At 37.8% G+C, this 20,347-nt stretch overlaps 1 protein-coding gene across 3 annotated transcripts in view; it reads right to left on the reverse strand.

The window, feature by feature from the left end:
- Positions 1–20,347, reverse strand: part of SPICE1 (spindle and centriole associated protein 1) — a 76,044-nt gene that overhangs the window by 47,575 nt on the left and 8,122 nt on the right. For all 3 annotated transcript variants that reach the window (XM_010361025.2, XM_030941138.1, XM_010361026.2), the window contains exons 2-5: positions 18,794–18,892; positions 15,461–15,508; positions 5,552–5,695; positions 632–725 (exon numbers count right to left, since the gene is read on the reverse strand). In XM_010361025.2, coding sequence (XP_010359327.1) covers positions 632–725; positions 5,552–5,695; positions 15,461–15,508; positions 18,794–18,892 — 385 coding nt within the window. The remainder of the gene's footprint in view (positions 1–631; positions 726–5,551; positions 5,696–15,460; positions 15,509–18,793; positions 18,893–20,347) is intronic.

Below are 20,347 nucleotides of genomic sequence, written 5' to 3' on the forward strand. Positions count from 1 at the left end.
GCAGCTCACATTAATGTAGTGCTTACTATATGCCAGGCACTGTTCTAAACGTACTTACATATATTAACTTATTTTACTCTCATAAAACCCTGTAAGTACTATTACTATTTTACAGATCAGTAAACTGAAACTCACAGACATTAAGTAACCAGCCCAGAGTAACACTAATAAATTGCCAAGCTGGAATTCCAACCTTACACAAAAAAATTAATGATGTTTCTAGAAGATTAAGATAAACAATGAACTACACACACATTAAAATAAATAACGCATATATCTGACAAGAGGCAAAGTTCCTTTTATAGAGACTGAAGTTGCTTTAAGTTTCAAATTAAGCTTTACTCAAGTCACATTTTAAAATTACAAAATCCTGTACTTTACACCATAAGATATTTTAGTAGATTAAAACAATTTACTTTTCCTTAGCTGAATTATTTGTAACACAAGTAGTTAATATTCTTAGTGGAAAGGAAACAGATTATAATGACTCTAACCCTAACAACCCTTGTAAATCCACCCTATAATACTTGTAATACAAATAATATGATGCCTAAGAAAGGATTTTAAATTCTTCCAAATAGTCGTGGGCTATAGTTAATAAAAAAGAGAAGCTTTTGTTTGAATCGAATACCTGTGCGCCTACGAGGAAACAGCTCTTTTGCTGCAGCTATTAGATGATCAGATTTCTCCAATACATCTTGCATCTGGTATTGATCAGAAAGAATCTAGACACGTGTTAAATGACAAGTATTATTATTCAGATAAACATATATTTACTTTTCAAATCACAAAGGAAAAGACTATAAAAAGGCCTGGAGCATGAAATAACCATAGGCTACCTTCCTAAAATCCTTCAGCACTAATATCCTTAAGTACCACTAGATGGGGCTATGACAATAATTACTGGCTTTCAAATACTTGAATGCAATCAAAGAAATACAATTGTGACCCACGATATTTACATATATGCAAATATACATATTTACACATATATACATATATACTTGTGTGTGTGTATACAAAATAAAAGTTTTAATTAACCTTGCTCCATGAGAACCACTGATATTTTCTTGTAAATTTCTATTCTATTTTTTAAATGTTGGCAGCAACTCACTAACTTCACAATTTATTAACAAATTATAATCCATAGTTTGAAAAACACAGATTAAACTTAGAGGTGTTTCAACCACTAGAGTGAATTCAGAATCCACTAATGTAATCCACTAATGTGTCATGACCTACAATTTTAAAGACATGACATAAGATATGAGTTTTAGGATTAAACAAAAAATGTGAGGCTTCTGTGTTTAAAAACAAATCAGTTTTTTACCCTGGAGAGGTAGGAACACAAAAAGTAACATTTACAGTAGTGCCTCTGATTATGCACTTTCAACTTAGGAACTTTCATAATTGTAAGCAAGGCCACAGGCTAGAGTAAAAGCCAGATAATTCTCTGGGCACCACCACCAGATGGCATTCTTAAGTTAAAAGTACTTGGAAACTGCTCAGTTTCCAACACTGACTCAAATTGATAAAACACCTGGTAACAAATACTCTTACCAGAATTTCTCTATACTACGGAATCAAGTATATATATAATGTGACCTCAGTTATTGTTTTAGGACACAGAAAGAAAAATAGCAAGAGTCACATTCTTCATTTTTCCCCTTCTTCCCCCACTATAGCCAAGCAGGTTGCCTGGCTTAGTGAGAAGAAAGCCCTGAATTTATTCCTTCCACAAACATTAAGCTCTGGAATGGTATCAAGTCAAGAGCACATTAGAACCAGAAGACTGAGAGTCGAGTCCCAGTCAACAACCCTTCCCCAGCCCTACAGGGTGGTAGATGAATATGGAAACACTGAAAACCTATATACCACTCTAGAGATGTTTGAGAATTTTGCTATAACTTAAACTATATTATCCCACAAACCAAATTTCTATTCCTGCTTAGCCATCTTGCAAGTACAAGCAATTACAAACTTAGGAAATAATGTGAATGAATGAGTATAATCTTTCACTATACTAGAAAAATTACACAAAGCTTATTTCCTAATAACAATTTTAAGAGTTTACTTTTTAAAAAGCATTGACCTATCAAAATAAAGAGGTGGAATTGACACATGAAGATTATAAATTATCTTAACCATATTGAGACCTGATATTGATTATAACGAGGTCTCATGTAAAAGCCATTATCTGTCACCTTCTGCTAGTGCAAGCTTGTCCAACCTGTGGCTCAGGACAGCTTTGAATGTGGCCTAACACAAATTTGTAAACTTCCTTAAAACATGAGATTTTTTTTACAGCTTTTTTTTTTTTTTTAGCTCATCAGCTATCATTAGTGTTAGTGTATTTTATGTGTGGCCCAAGACAATTCTTCTTCTTCAAATGAAGCCAAAAGATTGGACACCCCTGCTTAGTCCCTGCCCTTGGGAAAAATGGTGTGAATGGTCAGAGATCACTGTATTGGCTTTTACTTCTTCTTTCTAGATTTATAACTCCTCTCATAAAGCCCATCCTCTTGATAGGTAAACTGATCTTCACAAGCCTAACTGCATATATTACTCCTCAAATAGTTTGCAGAGCACAAACTTAAACCTGTAAGTGGTGGTACACATGTTGGATTTTCAAAGGATCCCAGTCCCTGCAAAAAAAAAGTCATTATCAGAAACTCGTCATCTTAGCCCTTTTGTACCATGGTAATAGACACCAGGTAGAATTGGGGAATTACAAAGAGACTTTAGGAGTTATTACATTTTGGGGATTTATAAGATCTTTTTGAAAACCTCCCTCTCCATGAGTGAGAGGGAACCCTAATTTGCTTGATTCCCATGGCATGGGTACATCTTACAGCAAATGAAATCTAAGATGATGCTGGCCAAAGATCTTTCTCTTAATTTATGTTAATCTAGGAGTCCAGCTTTAGGTGGATGGGTCCTGTTAGCTTTAATATACAATGATGAGGCTTATGTGAATATGTCTAAGGAGGCTTCTTCCTTTGGTCCACTGCATCTCTTAAACAGAGACATTGCAAATTTACCAACATTGAAATAAAAGATGCACATATCCATTGACTAAGCAATTCTACTTTTAAGAATTTATCCTACAAATATATGTGTACCCAAAAACATTTTCAAGGATATTTATTACATTATTGATAGTAGCAAGGCAGAAAACAATCTGTGGGTAACTGACAGTACTACTTAAGTATCCAGCCATGTTCTTTTGGTTTCTCCTTTAACAGCAGAACTCCTGCATTTTAGCCAATTACATAGCTAGATTTCCCAACCATCTTTGTAGGTGGGAATGGCCATGTGATGACTTTCTGGCCAACAGGATATATGCCAGAACTTCTGGGTGACGTAATAGGAGTAGCATGCACCGTTCTTCCTGTTTCCTCCTGGCTGGCATATAGCTGAAGGAAGCTGCTATGGCCATTCTGTATTCAGAGACAGAAGTTGTGTAATAAAGGACTGCAGAGTTCCCTACCAGCTACCACTTTCCTCTCAACTGTTTCATGAAACAGAAATAAATTTGTTTGTTTAAAACAAAACATATAGGACAGTCTTTTTTTATTTCCAGAAGCTTAAACTGTACTCTAATACACAACCTAAGTGTTCACCAATAAAGCACAGGATAAATAAACTGTGGTACATCTATATGCTACCGGCCATCAAAAAGAAAAGGTAGATGTCTAAGCACTGACAGGAAATTATCTCCAAGGTATGCTGGTAAACAGAAAACACCTGAATCCTGGTAAGAGCAGAGGCGCTCAACCCCTGCAGCACATTAAAATTACATAGGAACTGTCTAAAAAACACCTACATGGGGCCACATCTTAGGTCAACTGAATCTGAATCTCTGGGTATAGAGTCCAGATATAGTTATAGAGAGAGAGAGAGAGATTTTTTTCTTTTTTTTGAGACAGACTCTCACTCTGATCCCCAGGCTGGAGTGCAGTGGCACGATCTCGGCTCACTGCAACCTGGATTCAAGCGATTCTCCTGCCTCAGCCTCCTGAGTAGCTGGGACTACAGGCACCTGCCCCTGGCACCCAGCTAATTTTTAGGAGCTTTTTTTTTGGTTTTGTTGTTGTTGTTGTTTTTGAGACAGGCTGGACAATCTCGGCTCACTGCAACCTCTGCCTCCCAGGTTCAAGCAATTCTCCCACCTCAGCCTCCCAAGTAGCTGGGATTACAGGCACCTGCCATCATGCCCAGCTAATTTTTGTATTTTTGTAGAGATGGGGTTTCACCACGTTGGCCAGGCTGGTCTTGAACACCTGACCTCAGGTGATCCACCCGCCTTGGCCTCCCAAAATGCTGGGATTACAGGCATGAGCTGCCACACCCAGCTGTTACATATTTTTTTAATGGAGCTTCTTGACTCTGACTGATTCTAATGTGCAGTGAGAGTTGAGAACCATTACACTAGTGCCTGAAGCAGCAGATCTACAAAAAGAAAGCAAAGAAACATCACTCACTGTCTCTCACCACCCTTCTGTAAACACCTACTTCTACCACATCTATAACTTGTATGAGAAATTCAGGACATGAGCAGGAACCACTAGAGAAAGGAAAAAAAGCCCAGAGTCTGATGCAATCCAAGCAGGCTGCCTTTTTTCGTGGTGAGATCTGTTTTTAGGCCTTTCACTGAGAATTACCACATAACATTTAAATGTATGTGACTTGTCCAAGATCACCAAAAGATAATTATCTGTACAGAAGCATTCTCTCAATCAAGCCACTGTTCTTTTCTCAAGCTCATGTAAACATTTATTTGGAAGATATTATTCTTTCTGATGATGTCTAAGACTGTGACTTTCTTTCAATAAGAAGCCTAACAAATTCCTCAAAGACAATATATGATTCAAAGTTGCCATGAAAGGTCAGACAGCTAAGTGCTGTACATAAGCTTCAATCTGAACAAGGAGCAACACTAAAGACAAAGCACATTCCTTTACAATGACTTCAACTCAAATTTAAAAAGGTTATTTGCTGTAGTTTCCTCTTATTTCCCATATTGTTTATCCCTACATATCTGATTACTTATCCAAACACCCCACGTCTGGCAAAAGGTTAAGCCAAAGACAAGTTGCTTACTACTCAGTTGGATAAGCATACAACATTGTTATTTTTTTTCCAAAGTAATCTAACAGCACTGCTGTTAAACTGAGAAAAATAATTATAGCAGCTTACATATAAAAAGAGGAATAAGTAAAGATTGTGCTATTCATTTTATAAGTATTTATCACTGAAATCTCATAGCAATACAAGCAAATAATAATTTGAAATATGACAAAATTCAAGCTGAAAAGTTAAATAATTTACTTAGGGTCACATAGCTGGTAAGTTGTAGAACAGAAATTCAAACCACCAAACCAGACTCCAGTCATCACTGTGTTGCTTTTTTTGAAGTCCACATGTAGATTATTGAGTAAGAACGCAGTGATTACTAGAGTCTCTCCAATGTGAATCAAATTGAAGGAAAAAGAAAGAACCCTATTTATCTCCTTTTTCTCTTTCTAACTCTAATGCAGTGTAGCATTACCTCCTTCATGATAGACAATCTTCTTTTCTCAAGATTTAAAGTTTCAGGTTTCTGCTTCCTCCATTTTCTCTTCAAAGCTTTTTCTTGGAGTTCCCAGTGTACTAATGCTCTATTCTTTGATTTGTGTATTTCATGACGGCGTACCTATATAGAAAAGTACATAAAGGAATCTTTCAGACACAAAGTTGCCTATTCAGATGGTGAGAACACCTACTCTAGTTCATCACTTTTTAAACTTTTCCTGGTCCAATATATGCATGTTTATATACATTCATAGCCAAAATTTTCAGTCCCCTAAATTTTCAAAAATAATCTTAAAGAAGAATATAGAGCTGGTAAACCTACCTAAAAGATATACAGAAAGAAATAATAATTTCTACTACTTTTCTGCAAGACTATCCAGCAAACTAGTGTTTTTCAAACCACAGGTTGGGACTCACTTAATGGATGATAAAATCAATTCATGGGTCAAAACCAGCATTTTTTTTTAACATACACATACACACATATACACACACTAACTGAGCACAACATAAAAGGTACAAAATCCACTGAGTCCTCTTTGGCAAAGACACACTCATTTCATGATCATCACATCACTACCAAGAACTAATAATGCAGTGTGTTTATAGCCCTTCAATGGCCTCATGTGGAAGTGGGTCACTGAAAATATAGAAGTCAGGGAAGTAGAGTTCCTGAAGTACAAGAAGAGATACACGCCACAGGTCTCAAGTGTCAGAGGGGAGGGTTCACTAAGGTGGCTAAGAAATAAAATTAGATATTTGGTTATATAAGTACTCTAGTATTCAGAACTATGAACATGAACATATATGATAAAATGTACTGCTGAGTTTTCACCATGTAAATAAGAAATCAATCCATTAAAGAGATGATAACAAATATTACACAAAGGTTCTGACTCACAAAAAACAAATGAAGATTTTTTTTAGACAATTGAGGAGATCTGAATATGGGCTAGGTATTAGGTGATACCAAATAATTATATTTACTTTTGTTGGATGTAATAATGGCACTGTGGTTATGTTGAAAAAAAAAAGGCTTATTTTTTAAAGATGCAAACTGAATATGTAAGCACAAAATGATGTGTTCTCTGGAATTTACTTTAAAATATTTCAGTGAAAAAAGAAAAAGGTAAGATAAATGAAGCAACTATGGCAAATTTTTAATAACTATTCTATCTGGGTGAACAGTACATGGTAGTTATTTCTATTTCTTTTTTTTTTTATTATTATACTTCAAGTTCTAGGGTACATGTGCATAACGTGCAGGTTTGTTACATATGTATACTCGTGCCATGTTGGTGTGCTGCACCCATCAAAACTCGTCAGCACCCATCAATTCATCATTTATATCATGTATAAGTCCCCAATGCAATCCCTCCCCTCTCCCTCCTCCCCATGATAGGCCCCAGTGTGTGATGTTCCCCTTCCCGAGTCCAAGTGATCTCATTGTTCAGTTCCCACCTATAGGTGAGAACATGCGGTGTTTGGTTTTCTCTTCTTGTGATAGTTTGCTAAGAATGATGGTTTCCAGCTGCATCCATATCCCTACAAAGGACGCAAACTCATCCTTTTTTATGGCTGCATAGTATTCCATGGTGTATATGTGCCACATTTTCTTAATCCAGTCTGTCACAGATGGACATTTGGGTTGATTCCAAGTCTTTGCTATTGTGAATAGTGCCGCAATAAACATACGTGTGCATGTGTCTTTACAGCAGCATGATTTATAATCCTTTGGGTATATACCCAGCAGTGGGATGGCTGGGTCATATGGTACATCTAGTTCTAGATCCTTGAGGAATTGCCATACTGTTTTCCATAATGGTTGAACTAGTTTACAATCCCACCAACAGTATAAAAGTGTTCCTATTTCTCCACATCCTCTCCAACACCTGTTGTTTCCTGACTTCTTAATGATTGCCATTCTAACTGGTGTGAGATGGTATCTCATTGTGGTTTTGATTTGCATTTCTCTGATGGCGAGTGATGATGAGCATTTTTTCATGTGTCTGTTGGCTGTATGAATGTCTTCTTTTGAGAAATGTCTGTTCATATCCTTTGCCCACTTTTTGATGGGGTTGTTTTTTTTTTTTTCTTGTATATTTGTTTGAGTTCTTTGTAGATTCTGGATATTACCCTTTGTCAGATGAGTAGATTGCAAAAATTTTCTCCCATTCTGTAGGTTGCCTGTTCACTCTGATGGTAGTTTCTTTTGCTGTGCAGAAGCTCTTTAGTTTAATTAGATCCCATTTGTCAATTTTGGCTTTTGCTGCCGTTGCTTTTGGTGTTTTAGACATGAAGTCCTTGCCCATGCCTATGTCCTGAATGGTACTACCTAGATTTTCTTCTAGGGTTTTTATGGTATTAGGTCTAACATTTAAGTCTCTAATCCATCTTGAATTAATCTTCATATAAGGAGTAAGGAAAGGATCCAGTTTCAGCTTTCTACTTATGGCTAGCCAATTTTCCCAGCACCATTTATTAAATAGGGAATCCTTTCCCCATTTCTTGTTTCTCTCAGGTTTGTCAAAGATCAGATGGCTGTAGATGTGTGGTATTATTTCTGAGGACTCTGTTCTGTTCCATTGGTCTATAGCTCTGTTTTGGTACCAGTACCATGCTGTTTTGGTTACTGTAGCCTTGTAGTATAGTTTGAAGTCAGGTAGCATGACGCCTCCAGCTTTGTCCTTTTGACTTAGGATTGTCTTGGCAATGCAGGCTCTTTTTTGGTTCCATATGAACTTTAAAGCATTTTTTTCCAATTCTGTGAAGAAACTCATTGGTAGCTTGATGGGGATGGCATTGAATCTATAAATAACCTTGGGCAGTATGGCCATTTTCACAATATTGATTCTTCCTATCCATGAGCATGGTATGTTCTTCCATTTGTTTGTGTCCTCTTTTATTTCACTGAGCAGTGGTTTGTAGTTCTCCTTGAAGAGGTCCTTGACATCCCTTGTAAGTTGGATTCCTAGGTATTTTATTCTCTTTGAAGCAATTGTGAATGGAAGTTCATTCATGATTTGGCTCTCTGTTTGTCTGTTACTGGTGTATAAGAATGCTTGTGATTTTTGGACATTAATTTTGTATCCTGAGACTTTGCTGAAGTTCCTTATCAGCTTAAGGAGATTCTGGGCTGAGACAATGGGGTTTTCTAAATATACAATCATGTCATCTGCAAACAGGGACAATTTGACTTCTTCTTTTCCTAACTGAATACCCTTTCTCTTGCCTGATTGCCCTAGCCAGAACTTCCAACACTATGTTGAATAGGAGTGGTGAGAGAGGGCATCCCTGTCTTGTGCCAGTTTTCAAAGGGAATTTTTCCAGTTTTTGCCCATTCAGTATGATATTAGCTGTGGGTTTGTCATAAATAGCTCTTATTATTTTGAGGTACGTTCCATCAATAGCAAATTTATTTAGCGTTTTTAGCATGAAGGGCTGTTGAATTTTGTCAAAAGCCTTTTCTGCATCTATTGAGATAATCATGTGGTTCTTGTCTTTGGTTCTGTTTATATGCTGGATTACGTTTACTGATTTGCGAATGTTGAACCAGCCTTGCATCCCAGGGATGAAGCCCACTTGATCATGGTGGATAAACTTTTTGATGTGCTGCTGAATCCGGTTTGCCAGTATTTTACTGAGGATTTTTGCATCGATCTTCATCAGGGATATTGGTCTAAAATTCTCTTTTTTTGTTGTGTCTCTGCCAGCCTTTGGTATCAGGATGATGTTGGACTCATAAAATGAGTTAGGGAGGATTCCCTCTTTTTCTATTGATTGGAATAGTTTCAGAAGGAATGGTACCAGCTCCTCCTTGTACCTCTGGTAGAATTCAGCTGTGAATCCATCTGGTCCTGGACTTTTTTTGGTGGGTAGGCTATTGATTGTTGCCTCAATTTCAGAGCCTGCTATTGGTCTATTCAGGGATTCAACTTCTTCCTGGTTTAGTCTTGGGAGAGTGTAAGTGTCCAGGAAATTATCCATTTCTTCTAGATTTTCTAGTTGATTTGCGTAGAGGTGTTTATAGTATTCTCTGATGGTAGTTTGTATTTCTGTGGGGTCGGTGGTGATATCCCCTTTATCATTTTTTATTGCATCTATTTGATTCCTCTCTCTTTTCTTCTTTATTCGTCTTGCTAGCGGTCTGTCAATTTTGTTGATCTTTTCAAAAAACCAACTCCTGGATTCATTGATTTTTTGGAGGGTTTTTTGTGTCTCTATCTCCTTCAGTTCTGCTCTGATCTTAGTTATTTCTTGCCTTCTGCTAGCTTTTGAATGTGTTTGCTCTTGCCTCTCTAGTTCTTTTAATTGTGATGTTAGTGTCAATTTTAGATCTTTCCAGCTTTCTCTTGTGGGCATTTAGTGCTATAAATTTCCCTCTACACACTGCTTTAAATGTGTCCCAGAGATTCTGGTATGTTGTATCTTTGTTCTCATTGGTTTCAAAGAACATCTTTATTTCTGCTTTCATTTCGTTATGTACCCAGTAGTCATTCAGGAGCAAGTTGTTCAGTTTCCATGTAGTTGAGCAGTTTTGATTGAGTTTCTTAGTCCTGAGTTCTAGTTTGATTGCACTGTGGTCTGAGAGACAGTTTGTTATAATTTCTGTTCTTTTACATTTGCTGAGGAGTGCTTTACTTCCAATTATGTGGTCAATTTTGGAATAAGTGCGATGTGGTGCTGAGAAGAATGTATATTCTGTTGATTTGGGGTGGAGAGTTCTATAGATGTCTATTAGGTCCGCTTGGTGCAGAGATGAGTTCAATTCCTGGATATCCTTGTTAACTTTCTGTCTCATTGATCTGTCTAATGTTGACAGTGGAGTGTTGAAGTCTCCCATTATTATTGTATGGGAGTCCAAGTCTCTTTGTAAGTCTCTAAGGACTTGCTTTATGAATCTGGGTGCTCCTGTATTGGGTGCATATATATTTAGGATAGTTAGCTCTTCCTGTTGAATTGATCCCTTTACCATTATGTAATGGCCTTCTTTGTCTCTTTTGATCTTTGATGGTTTAAAGTCTGTTTTATCAGAGACTAGGATTGCAACCCCTGCTTTTTTTGTTCTCCATTTGCGTGGTAGATCTTCCTCCATCCCTTTATTTTGAGCCTATGTATGTCTCTGCATGTGAGATGGGTCTCCTGAATACAGCAGACTGATGGGTCTTGACTCTTTATCCAGTTTGCCAGTCTGTGTCTTTTAATTGGAGCATTTAGTCCATTTACATTTAAGGTTAATATTGTTATGTGTGAACTTGATCCTGCCATTATGATATTAACTGGTTATTTTGCTCGTTAGTTGATGCAGTTTCTTCCTAGCCTCGATGGTCTTTACATTTTGGCATGTTTTTGCAATGGCTGGTACCGGTTGTTCCTTTCCATGTTTAGGGCTTCCTTCAGGGTCTCTTGTAAGGCCGGCCTGGTGGTGACAAAATCTCTAAGCATTTGCTTATCTGTAATGGATTGCATTTCTCCTTCACTTATGAAACTTAGTTTGGCTGGATATGAAATTCTGAGTTTAAAATTCTTTTCTTTAAGAACATTGAATATTGGCCCCCACTCTCTTCTGGCTTGTAGAGTTTCTGCCGAGAGATCTGCTGTTAGTCTGATGGGCTTCCCTTGGTGGGTAACCCGACCTTTCTCTCTGGCTGCCCTTAAGATTTTTTCCCTCATTTCAACTTTGGTGAATCTGGCAATTATGTGTCTTGGAGTTGCTCTTCTCGAGGAGTATCTTTGTGGCGTTCTCTGTATTTCCTGAATTTGAATGTTGGCCTGCCCTACTAGGTTGGGGAAGTTCTCCTGGATGATATCCTGAAGAGTGTTTTCCAACTTGGTTCCATTTTCCCCCTCACTTTCAGGCACCCCAATCAGACGTAGATTTGGTCTTTTTACATAATCCCATACTTCTTGCAGGCTTTGTTCATTTCTTTTCCTTCTTTTTTCTTTTGGTTTCTCTTCTCGCTTTATTTCATTCATTTGATCCTCAATCGCTGATACTCTTTCTTCCAGTTGATCGAGTTGGTTACTGAAGCTTGTGCATTTGTCACATATTTCTCGTGTCATGGTTTTCATCTCTGTCATTTCGTTTATCACCTTCTCTGCATTAATTAGTCTAGCTGTCAATTCTTCCACTCTTTTTTCAAGATTTTTAGTTTCTTTGCGCTGGGTACGTAATTCCTCCTTTAGCTCTGAGAAGTTTGATGGACTGAAGCCTTCTTCTCTCATCTCATCAAAGTCATTCTCTGACCAGCTTTGATCCGTTGCTGGCAATGGGCTGCGCTCCTTTGCAAGGGGAGATGTGCTCGTATTTTTTGAATTTCCAGCTTTTCTGCCCTGCTTCTTCCCCATCTTTGTGGTTTTTATCTGTCTCTGGTCTTTGATGATGGTGACGTACTGATGGGGTTTTGGTTAGGTGTTCTTCCTGTTTGATAGTTTTCCTTCTGACAGTCAGGACCCTCAGCTATAGGTCTGTTGGAGATTGCTTGAGGTCCACTCCAGACCCTGTTTGCCTGGGTATCAGCAGCAGAGGTTGCAGAAGATAGAATATTGCTGAACAGCGAGTGTACCTGTCTGATTCTTACTTTGGAAGCTTCCTCTCAGGGGTGTACTCCACCCTGTGAGGTGTGGGGTGTCAGACTGCCCCTAGTGGGGAATGTCTCCCAGTGAGGTTACTCAGGGGTCAGGGACCCACTTGAGCAGGCAGTCTGTCCGTTCTCAGATCTCAACCTCCGTGTTGGGAGATCCACTGCTCTCTTCAAAGCTGTCAGACAGACTCGTTCGCATCTGCACAGGCCTCTGCTGCTTCCTCTGTTGTTTTTTAGCTGTGCCCTGTCCCCAGAGGTGGAGTCTACAGAGACAGGCAGGTTTCCTTGAGCTGCTGTGAGCTCCACCCAGTTCGAGCTTCCCAGCGGCTTTGTTTACCTACTTAAGCCTGGGCAATGGCGGGCGCCCCTCCCCCAGCCTCGCTGCTGCCTTGCGGTTAGATCGCCGCAGACTGCTGTGTTAGCAATGAGGGAGGCTCCGTGGCCGTGGGACCCTCCCGGCCAGGTGTGGGATATATTCTCCTGGTGTGCCCGTTTGCTTAAAGCACAGTATTGGGGTGGGAGTTACCCAATTTTCCAGGTGTTGTGTGTCTCAGTTCCCCTGGCTAGGAAAAGGGATTCCCTTCCCCCTTGCGCTTCCCAGGTGAGGCAATGCCTCGCCCTGCTTCAGCTCTCGCTGGTCCGGCTGCAGCAGCTGACCAGCACCGATTGTCCAGCACTCCCCAGTGAGATGACCCCAGTACCTCAGTTGAAAATGCAGAAATCACCAGTCTTCTGTGTCGCTCACGCTGGGAGTTTGAGACTGGAGCTGTTCCTATTCGGCCATCTTCCCCAGTTTTCTCAGTTATTTCTATTTCTATCTCCATTTTCCCTTGAGTTTGAAATTTTTCATTTAAAAACTATTAAGTCAGTTGGGCATCATTATTATTCTCAGTAAATAGTTAATGAGCACCTACTAGGATTAAGACTCCCAGGTACACAAAGGTGTATAGGATATGGTCCGTATCTCTCAAAAGCATTAACAATCTGCCCATGGAGATTGGGCATATCCATATAAAGACAAATGATATACATTAGATGTCATATACTCAATGCCTTAGTTAGGTAGTAATAGTTCAGAGGAGATAACTGTTGGTCAGTTTCAAAAACAGGACTTCAAACTTACTATAAAACAATAGTAATCAAGACAATGTGGTACTGGCATAAGGACTGACATATAAATCAGTGAAATAGAATTGAGAGTGCTGAATAAACATTTATATTTATGGACAAGTGATTTTTCAACAAGAGTTCTAAGATAATTCAAGGGGGAAAGAATAGTCTTTCCAATAAATGCTGTTTGGACAATGATTATCCATTAGCAAAAAATAAAGTTGGGCCCCCCTCCCACCACACACCATACAGAAAAATTAACTTACAATGAATCATAGTTCTACATATAAGAACTACAACTATAAAACTCTTAGAAGAAAACACAGGAGTATGTCTTTGTGAATCTTGGGTTAGGTAACAGTTTCTTAGATATGATACTAAAAACTCATGTGACAAAATAAAAAACAGGTAAATTTGACTTCGTCAAAATTAAAAACTTCCCTGCTTAAAGGACACCATGTAGAAACTGAAAAAACAATTAAGAAAATGGGAGAAAATACTTGCAAATTATATCTGATAAGGAACTTATATCCAGAATACATATATAATTTTTATAACTCAACAATACAAGCACAAATAATCCAATTTTTAAATGACGAAGGTATTTGAATAGACATTTCTCCAAAGAATATAGTACAAATGGCCGAAAAGTTCATAAAAGGATGCTTAACATCATTTATCATTAGGGAAATGCAAATTGAAACCACATGAGACAGCACTTTACACCTACTAAGAGAACTAAAGGGAAAAAGGTGACAGTAACAATGTGGGGAAACTGGAAGCTTCATACATGCTGGTGGGGATGCAAATGGTGCAGCCACTTTGTAAAACAGTTTGACAATTATTTGGAAAGTTAAATATGGAGAAATTACATGACTCAGCAATTTTACTCCTAGATGTATACATAAAAAAGAACTGAATATGTTCACACAAAAACTTGTACATGAATGTTCACAGCAGCGTTATTCCTAACAACACAAAAGCAGAAACAATGCAATGTCCACCAACTGAACAACAGATAAATAAAATGGTAGATCCATACAATGGAATATAATTTGGCAATTATAAGGAATAAAGAACTAATATGAGCTAGGCGTGGTGGCTCACACCTATAATCCCAGCACTTTGGGAGGCTGAGGCGGGCAGATTCCTTGGGCCCAGGAGTTCGAGACCAGCCTGGGCAAGACGGCAAAATCCGGTGTCTACAAAAAATGCAAAAATTAGCCAGGTGTGGTGGCATACACCTGTAGTCCCAGGTACTCAAGAGGCTGAGGTGGAGATGGCTTCAGCCCAGGAGGTGGAGGCTGCAGTGGGCAGAGACTGATACGTGCTACGACGGGGATGAACCTTGAAAATATTATGCTATCACAAAGAAGCTAGACATAAAAGGTCATGTGTTGTATTCCACGTATATGAAACGACCAGAATACATAAATACATAAAAGCATGAAGTACATTGGTCATTGCCACAAACTGGGAAGAACCGGGCACAAGGAGTGACTGTTAACGGGTAGAAGGTTTCATTTTGGGGTAATGAAAACATTCCAAAATTAGACAGTGACAGTGGTTGCACAACTCTGAATATACCAAAAATCACCAAACTGTACACATTAAACAGGTAAATTTTATGGTATGCTAACTATATCTCAATAAATCTTAAAAAAAAAAAAAAAACCTAAGTGGAAACTTTAAAAAAAAAAAAAAAAAGTAGGATTTGAACTAGGATAAGGAAGTAAAGTAAGATTTGAACAGGTAGAAGAAGAAGGTACAGAAACTGTTCCAAGTAAGGAATGGGGGCTCAGACATGGAAATATACATGGCATACTCAAGGGATAAATTACTACATTGACTAGAACAGTATGTTTGTATAGGGAAGTAATAAATAATGCTGAAGCTATCTATAGATTTTTTAAAAGGCGGATAGATAGACATATATAGGGCAGTACTAGACTGAAGAGATTTCAACTATAAACCCAACATATTTAATGAAACTCTAATACATACTAATTGATATTCCTAGCTGAAATCAGGAAGTACAGAAGACAGGTTTTTTGATTTTATATAGACGTAAACAAGATTAAACATAACTGAACAACTTCCAGGAGGCGCCTATAGTTTCTATTCTAAAGGTTAAAAGTCAAATACCAAATAAAACACTGAAAAAATGACTTAAGTTTTGATATTAAACTCACCAGATCTTCAGGAGTTGCCCGATGAACTGTTAGATCACTCACAGTATTCTGTAAAAAAAAGGTGGCCTTTCTTTAAAAAAAAAAAAAAAAAAAAGTTTTCTTATAAAATATATACATTTATTGGATTTTAATGGCTAAAATGGTTTCAAAATCCTGAGACCAAAAATTTTTTCTTTCTGGGAACCAGTATTCTCAATTTAGATATGAACACATATTAGTTTTAGGTGTCCTATTTATAGAAAATAACAGCTAATTTTAGATGTCTTACAGAAAATAAGTACTGTATTCACCAAGCAGTCATACATTATATTAAAACAATGAAAATATTCAAAATGAATATATGACATATGAATAAATGGTAGTATATATTCAAAATGAGTGAGTTTAACTAAAGTTTTAGTTTTCACACTGTAGTCTGTGGAATCCCAGGATTCCACAATGCAATGCTAAAGGTTCCTAAAAAAAAGTGTGTTCACTGGCTGGGCACAGAGGCTCATGCCTGTAATCCCAGCACTTTGGGAGGCTGAGGCGGGTGGATCACCTGAGCTCAGGAGTTCGAGAACAGCCTGGCCAACGTGGCAAAACTCAGTCTCTACTAAAAATATAAAAATTAGCCAGGCCTGGTGGTGGGCGCCTGTAATTCCAGCTACTCAGGAGGCTGAGGCAGGAGAATCACTTGAACCCAAGAGGTGGAGGCTGCAGTGAGCCGAGATTGTGCCACTGTACTCCAGTCTCAGCAACAAAGCGAGTCTCTATCTCAAAAAAAAAAAAAAAAAAAAAAAAAGGACAGTGTGATCACTACAGAGAGGTTCAATTTGTGTCTGCAAACATCTTAAGCATTGATGCTGCTACAATGAAAGATGAAATTTGAGGGCAATGCATAATTTCATAAAATGTGAAAACAGTCACTTAAATTAACAGGCACTAAACTAACATAGTAGGGCTACCACCCTGCACAACTCCATAAGTTAACATTAATATCAGAGTCCACGTAAATAGCACCCCTTGAAATTGTGTGGCACACAGGCTGCACAGCTCTAAGTTGTAACCCTGTAACTTGGCCCTTTCCAAAGCAACTTCAGCCATTGTGCTACACAGATTTGTTAAGGCAGGAAATAAAACAAGTTAGTTTTACTTGTATGTGACAAGGAATTCAAACAGTCAAAAATGGCTTCTGATCAAAGACTAAACTTTTTGGCCATGATTAATATTTGGCTCAAGGCTTTTCTGTATGAAAACTGTTACTGCTTTTACAATGATTTAGAAAGGTACAAGAGCCAGGCATGGTGGTGTGCGCTTGCAGTCTCAGCTACTCAGGAGGTTCATGAGGCCGAGGCAGGAAGATCCCATCATGAGCCCAGGAGTTTGAGGCCAGCCTGGGCAACATAGTGAGACCTTGTCTCAAAAAAAAAAAAGGAAAAGGAAAAGAAAGGTACAAGGTACAACTACAGGATCATGAGAATTATTGTTAATAATCATTTAAAAACTCAGGCATACAAATAAGTGATAGGCTTAAAATTTGTTCTCATGGAAGAAAATAATAATTCCATCAATACTACTTTTGCTTAAAACCATTTTCTTTTGACATTGCATTTAAATCTAATCTATAAGCCATTTCAGAAAATGTCTCGCTATTTTTATCAAGACAGTATTAATCAGTTTGATCTCTTCTCCATCATTAACCATTTACTCCAAATGACTTATGACTATTTTCCAAGTTCAGTCTACCTTCAAATAACAAAAGATTTTTCCAGCACTGCAGATAATAAAAAGTAAATGAGGAAGGTTCTTAATGCAATTTCAAATGATAGGTTTCAATTAAGTTTTGAGCAATACTGGCATATCGGAATAAATGCAGTCATCCCGCAGTATCCAGGACACCCACATATACCAAAATCCACACATACTCAAATCCCACCTAATTGGTTCTCCACATATGGGTTTTACATCCTGAAAATACTGTATTTTCAATCCACCTTTCATTGTAAAGGTGGAACCCCAGGATACAGCCAACTGTATTTATTGAAAAAAAATTCATGTATAAATGAACCCATGCAGCTCAAACTCATGTTGTTCAAAGGTCAACTGTACTGAACTTCTCAAAGTAACCACTCTGAAGGGGAAAATATGTTATCACATAATTTTTTTCCTATTTATCAGTTTCCTTATCTTAGAGTCACATCCTTGTCATTAAAATTTTATAGCCAATCAGACAGCAACAAAACAATCTAAACACAGAGAAGTCCCGCTGCCCCACTTCAAAGGCTGTCAGTTTGCCCAGGATATCTGGCTAACATGGTAGGTTGCAAACCAGAAGATTCCAATTCCAAAAGAATCCCTGAGATCCAAACTAATCCCTAACTAGTTACTCTTCGCAATGGAAAGTAAAGGCACCTCAAGTCTCATGGTCCAAACCAAAGTATCAGGTTACAAAAGATAGAAATCTAGCTGGGTGCGATGGCTCACCTATAATCCCAGCACTTTGGGAAGCCAAGGCGGGAGGATTGCTTGAGGCTAGGAGTTTAAGACCAACCTGGACAACACAGCAAGGACCTATCTCTACAAAAAATATTTTTTTAAGTTAGCCAGGGGTGGTGGTGCATGCCTATGGTCCTAGCTACTCAGGAGGCTAAGGCAGGAGGATTGCTGCAGTTCAGGAGTTTGAGGCTGCAGTGAGCTATGATGGCATCACATCACTCCAGCCTGGTTGACAGGACATGATCCTGTCTCTTAAAAAAAAGATATAAATCGCCTTGGTAACACCAGGCAATATTCCAGTTAGGAGCCAGAGATCATATGTTACAGGTACTTGAGACTTGTCTTATACCATAAGAGAACATTTGTTCTGAAACTGATCAACCTCTGGAAGTGAGCAATTCATGGGATAAGAGAGCAAAGGTCACCTATTTTTTTTCAGCCAAAACTGGCACTCACATGGTTATGATATCACTGGTTGCTCTGAGCAAACCTAAAAAAGGTACTGAAAAAATTCACAGACTTCAGTGACACCAGTGAACTAGAGTTGCCTTTATGCAGTGAGTTCTCAGAGTGAGAGTGAGAAGACTTTTTTTTTTTTAACATGCTCCCCATCCCCTTAAGAGTCCAGTTCTTTAAAGGATATAGAGGTTACAGTCTGGACGTGTGTATTCTTAAAACCTCCCCCAAAGGATTCTGCTCTTCCCTCCAAGACCTAGAATATCACATGCCCAGAAACCTATTCCACCCTATGACATGATGAGCCCCATTCAGAATACCATCTTGCATGACTAGAGCCGTATCACTGTCATTCCTCCAGAGTAACGTTACATTATTTACTATCCCACCTATACTCACATCCCATTCTTGTTTCACTGAAGTTTTCTTCTTCTTTACTTTCGGCGTCTTTCTTACACCAACTCGGGGACCACAGCGGTTCACTCTGACAAATGACATCTAGGAATAATAATCACATCAAAATTTTTAAATACAAGAAAAAACAATAAGCATCACCAGAGTGAGGAAAGACACCTGGAAAAAAAAAAAACAAATTTTAAAATGCCAGAAGAAAAATTTAAGCATGATAAAAGGAACAGGCTATCAAAATAAAATACTTTCTTCTTTCATTTTACAACTAATAAAAGTTGGTACTGATAATTATAATAAAAGAGGTCTCAAGTCAGTAACTTTTATATATTTGATTAACAGTGAACTCTAGGAATGCAGAAATTATGGCCTAAAGCAGAGAACTAAGACAGTCGTCAAAAGCTTTGTCATCAGCTACACAAATTCACAATTAGTAGAAAATAGCCCAGTCACAAGCTAACAATGTGAACGTAAGGTGAAGGAAGGAAAGGGCAAAAGAGAGTTGGAGTTCTTTTTTAAGCACTCTAACACTCAAAATCACTACCAGGTACATATGTGCTTACTTGAAAATAAAAGTAGCTAAACTTTAGAGAACAAATGAGGTATGATATCACTTCTAACATATCTGTCACATAATGCTAAATGGTACTAATTATTGATTTTTTTTCTATCGCTGATAAATTAATAATTATTGATTTTAAACTAGAATTTTTAAATTGCCAACATTAGCTTGCCACTGTTTAAACAGAAATGCTAAGGACACTAGACTACACATTATACCAAATTAGAAAAAGACCCATAGTCCTCGAACACCAGGATTTTACAATACATATATATGACTTTTAAAAAGCAATACATATACATGACTACTATTGCAGACCCTTTTAACCTACCTAAATAATTACAGGACTTTCCAGCTGACCCCCTTACTCCCAATAAGCCTAAAACAAGGACTCTAGTATTTTCCTTAAGTACTTTAAAAAAAAAAATTGTCTACTATAATAAAAATGTCTAAATACAAGTGTTTCTTAGGAGTTTTCCCTCAATCTTCCTTGCACTCTGTACTCTCTCTTAACAAGAACATTCACTTCTTAAACACGGTATCTAATTTCAGCATTTACAATTCAGCCAAAGAAAACAAGTCACATACAAGTTAGAAAATAACATTTAAGTTTTATGATGGTAATGATGAGATAGCAGCAGAGGTAATGATGGCATCAGCTAATACATACTGTGTGCTTACTATAAGCCAGATACTAGTCTATGCTCTTTAAACATTATTTTCTTGAATCCTCACAATAACCCCATGAGGTACTTACTATTTATTCCTCATTTTACAAATGAGAAAACTAAGAGACAAGGGTTAACCAACCATGAAGGTCACACAGTTAGTAAGTAGCAGAGCCACAAGTACCATTTTAAAAGATACGGAATATAATAGAACTAAGAGTCTAAAACAAACTCTTACATTTATGGTCAGTTTATTTTCAACAAGGGTGCCAAGACAATTCAATGGGGAAAGAATAGTCTTTTCAAGAGATGGTG

This window comes from Rhinopithecus roxellana, chromosome 1 (genome assembly GCF_007565055.1).
Source record: "Rhinopithecus roxellana isolate Shanxi Qingling chromosome 1, ASM756505v1, whole genome shotgun sequence".
NCBI classification, from domain to species: Eukaryota; Metazoa; Chordata; class Mammalia; order Primates; family Cercopithecidae; genus Rhinopithecus; species Rhinopithecus roxellana.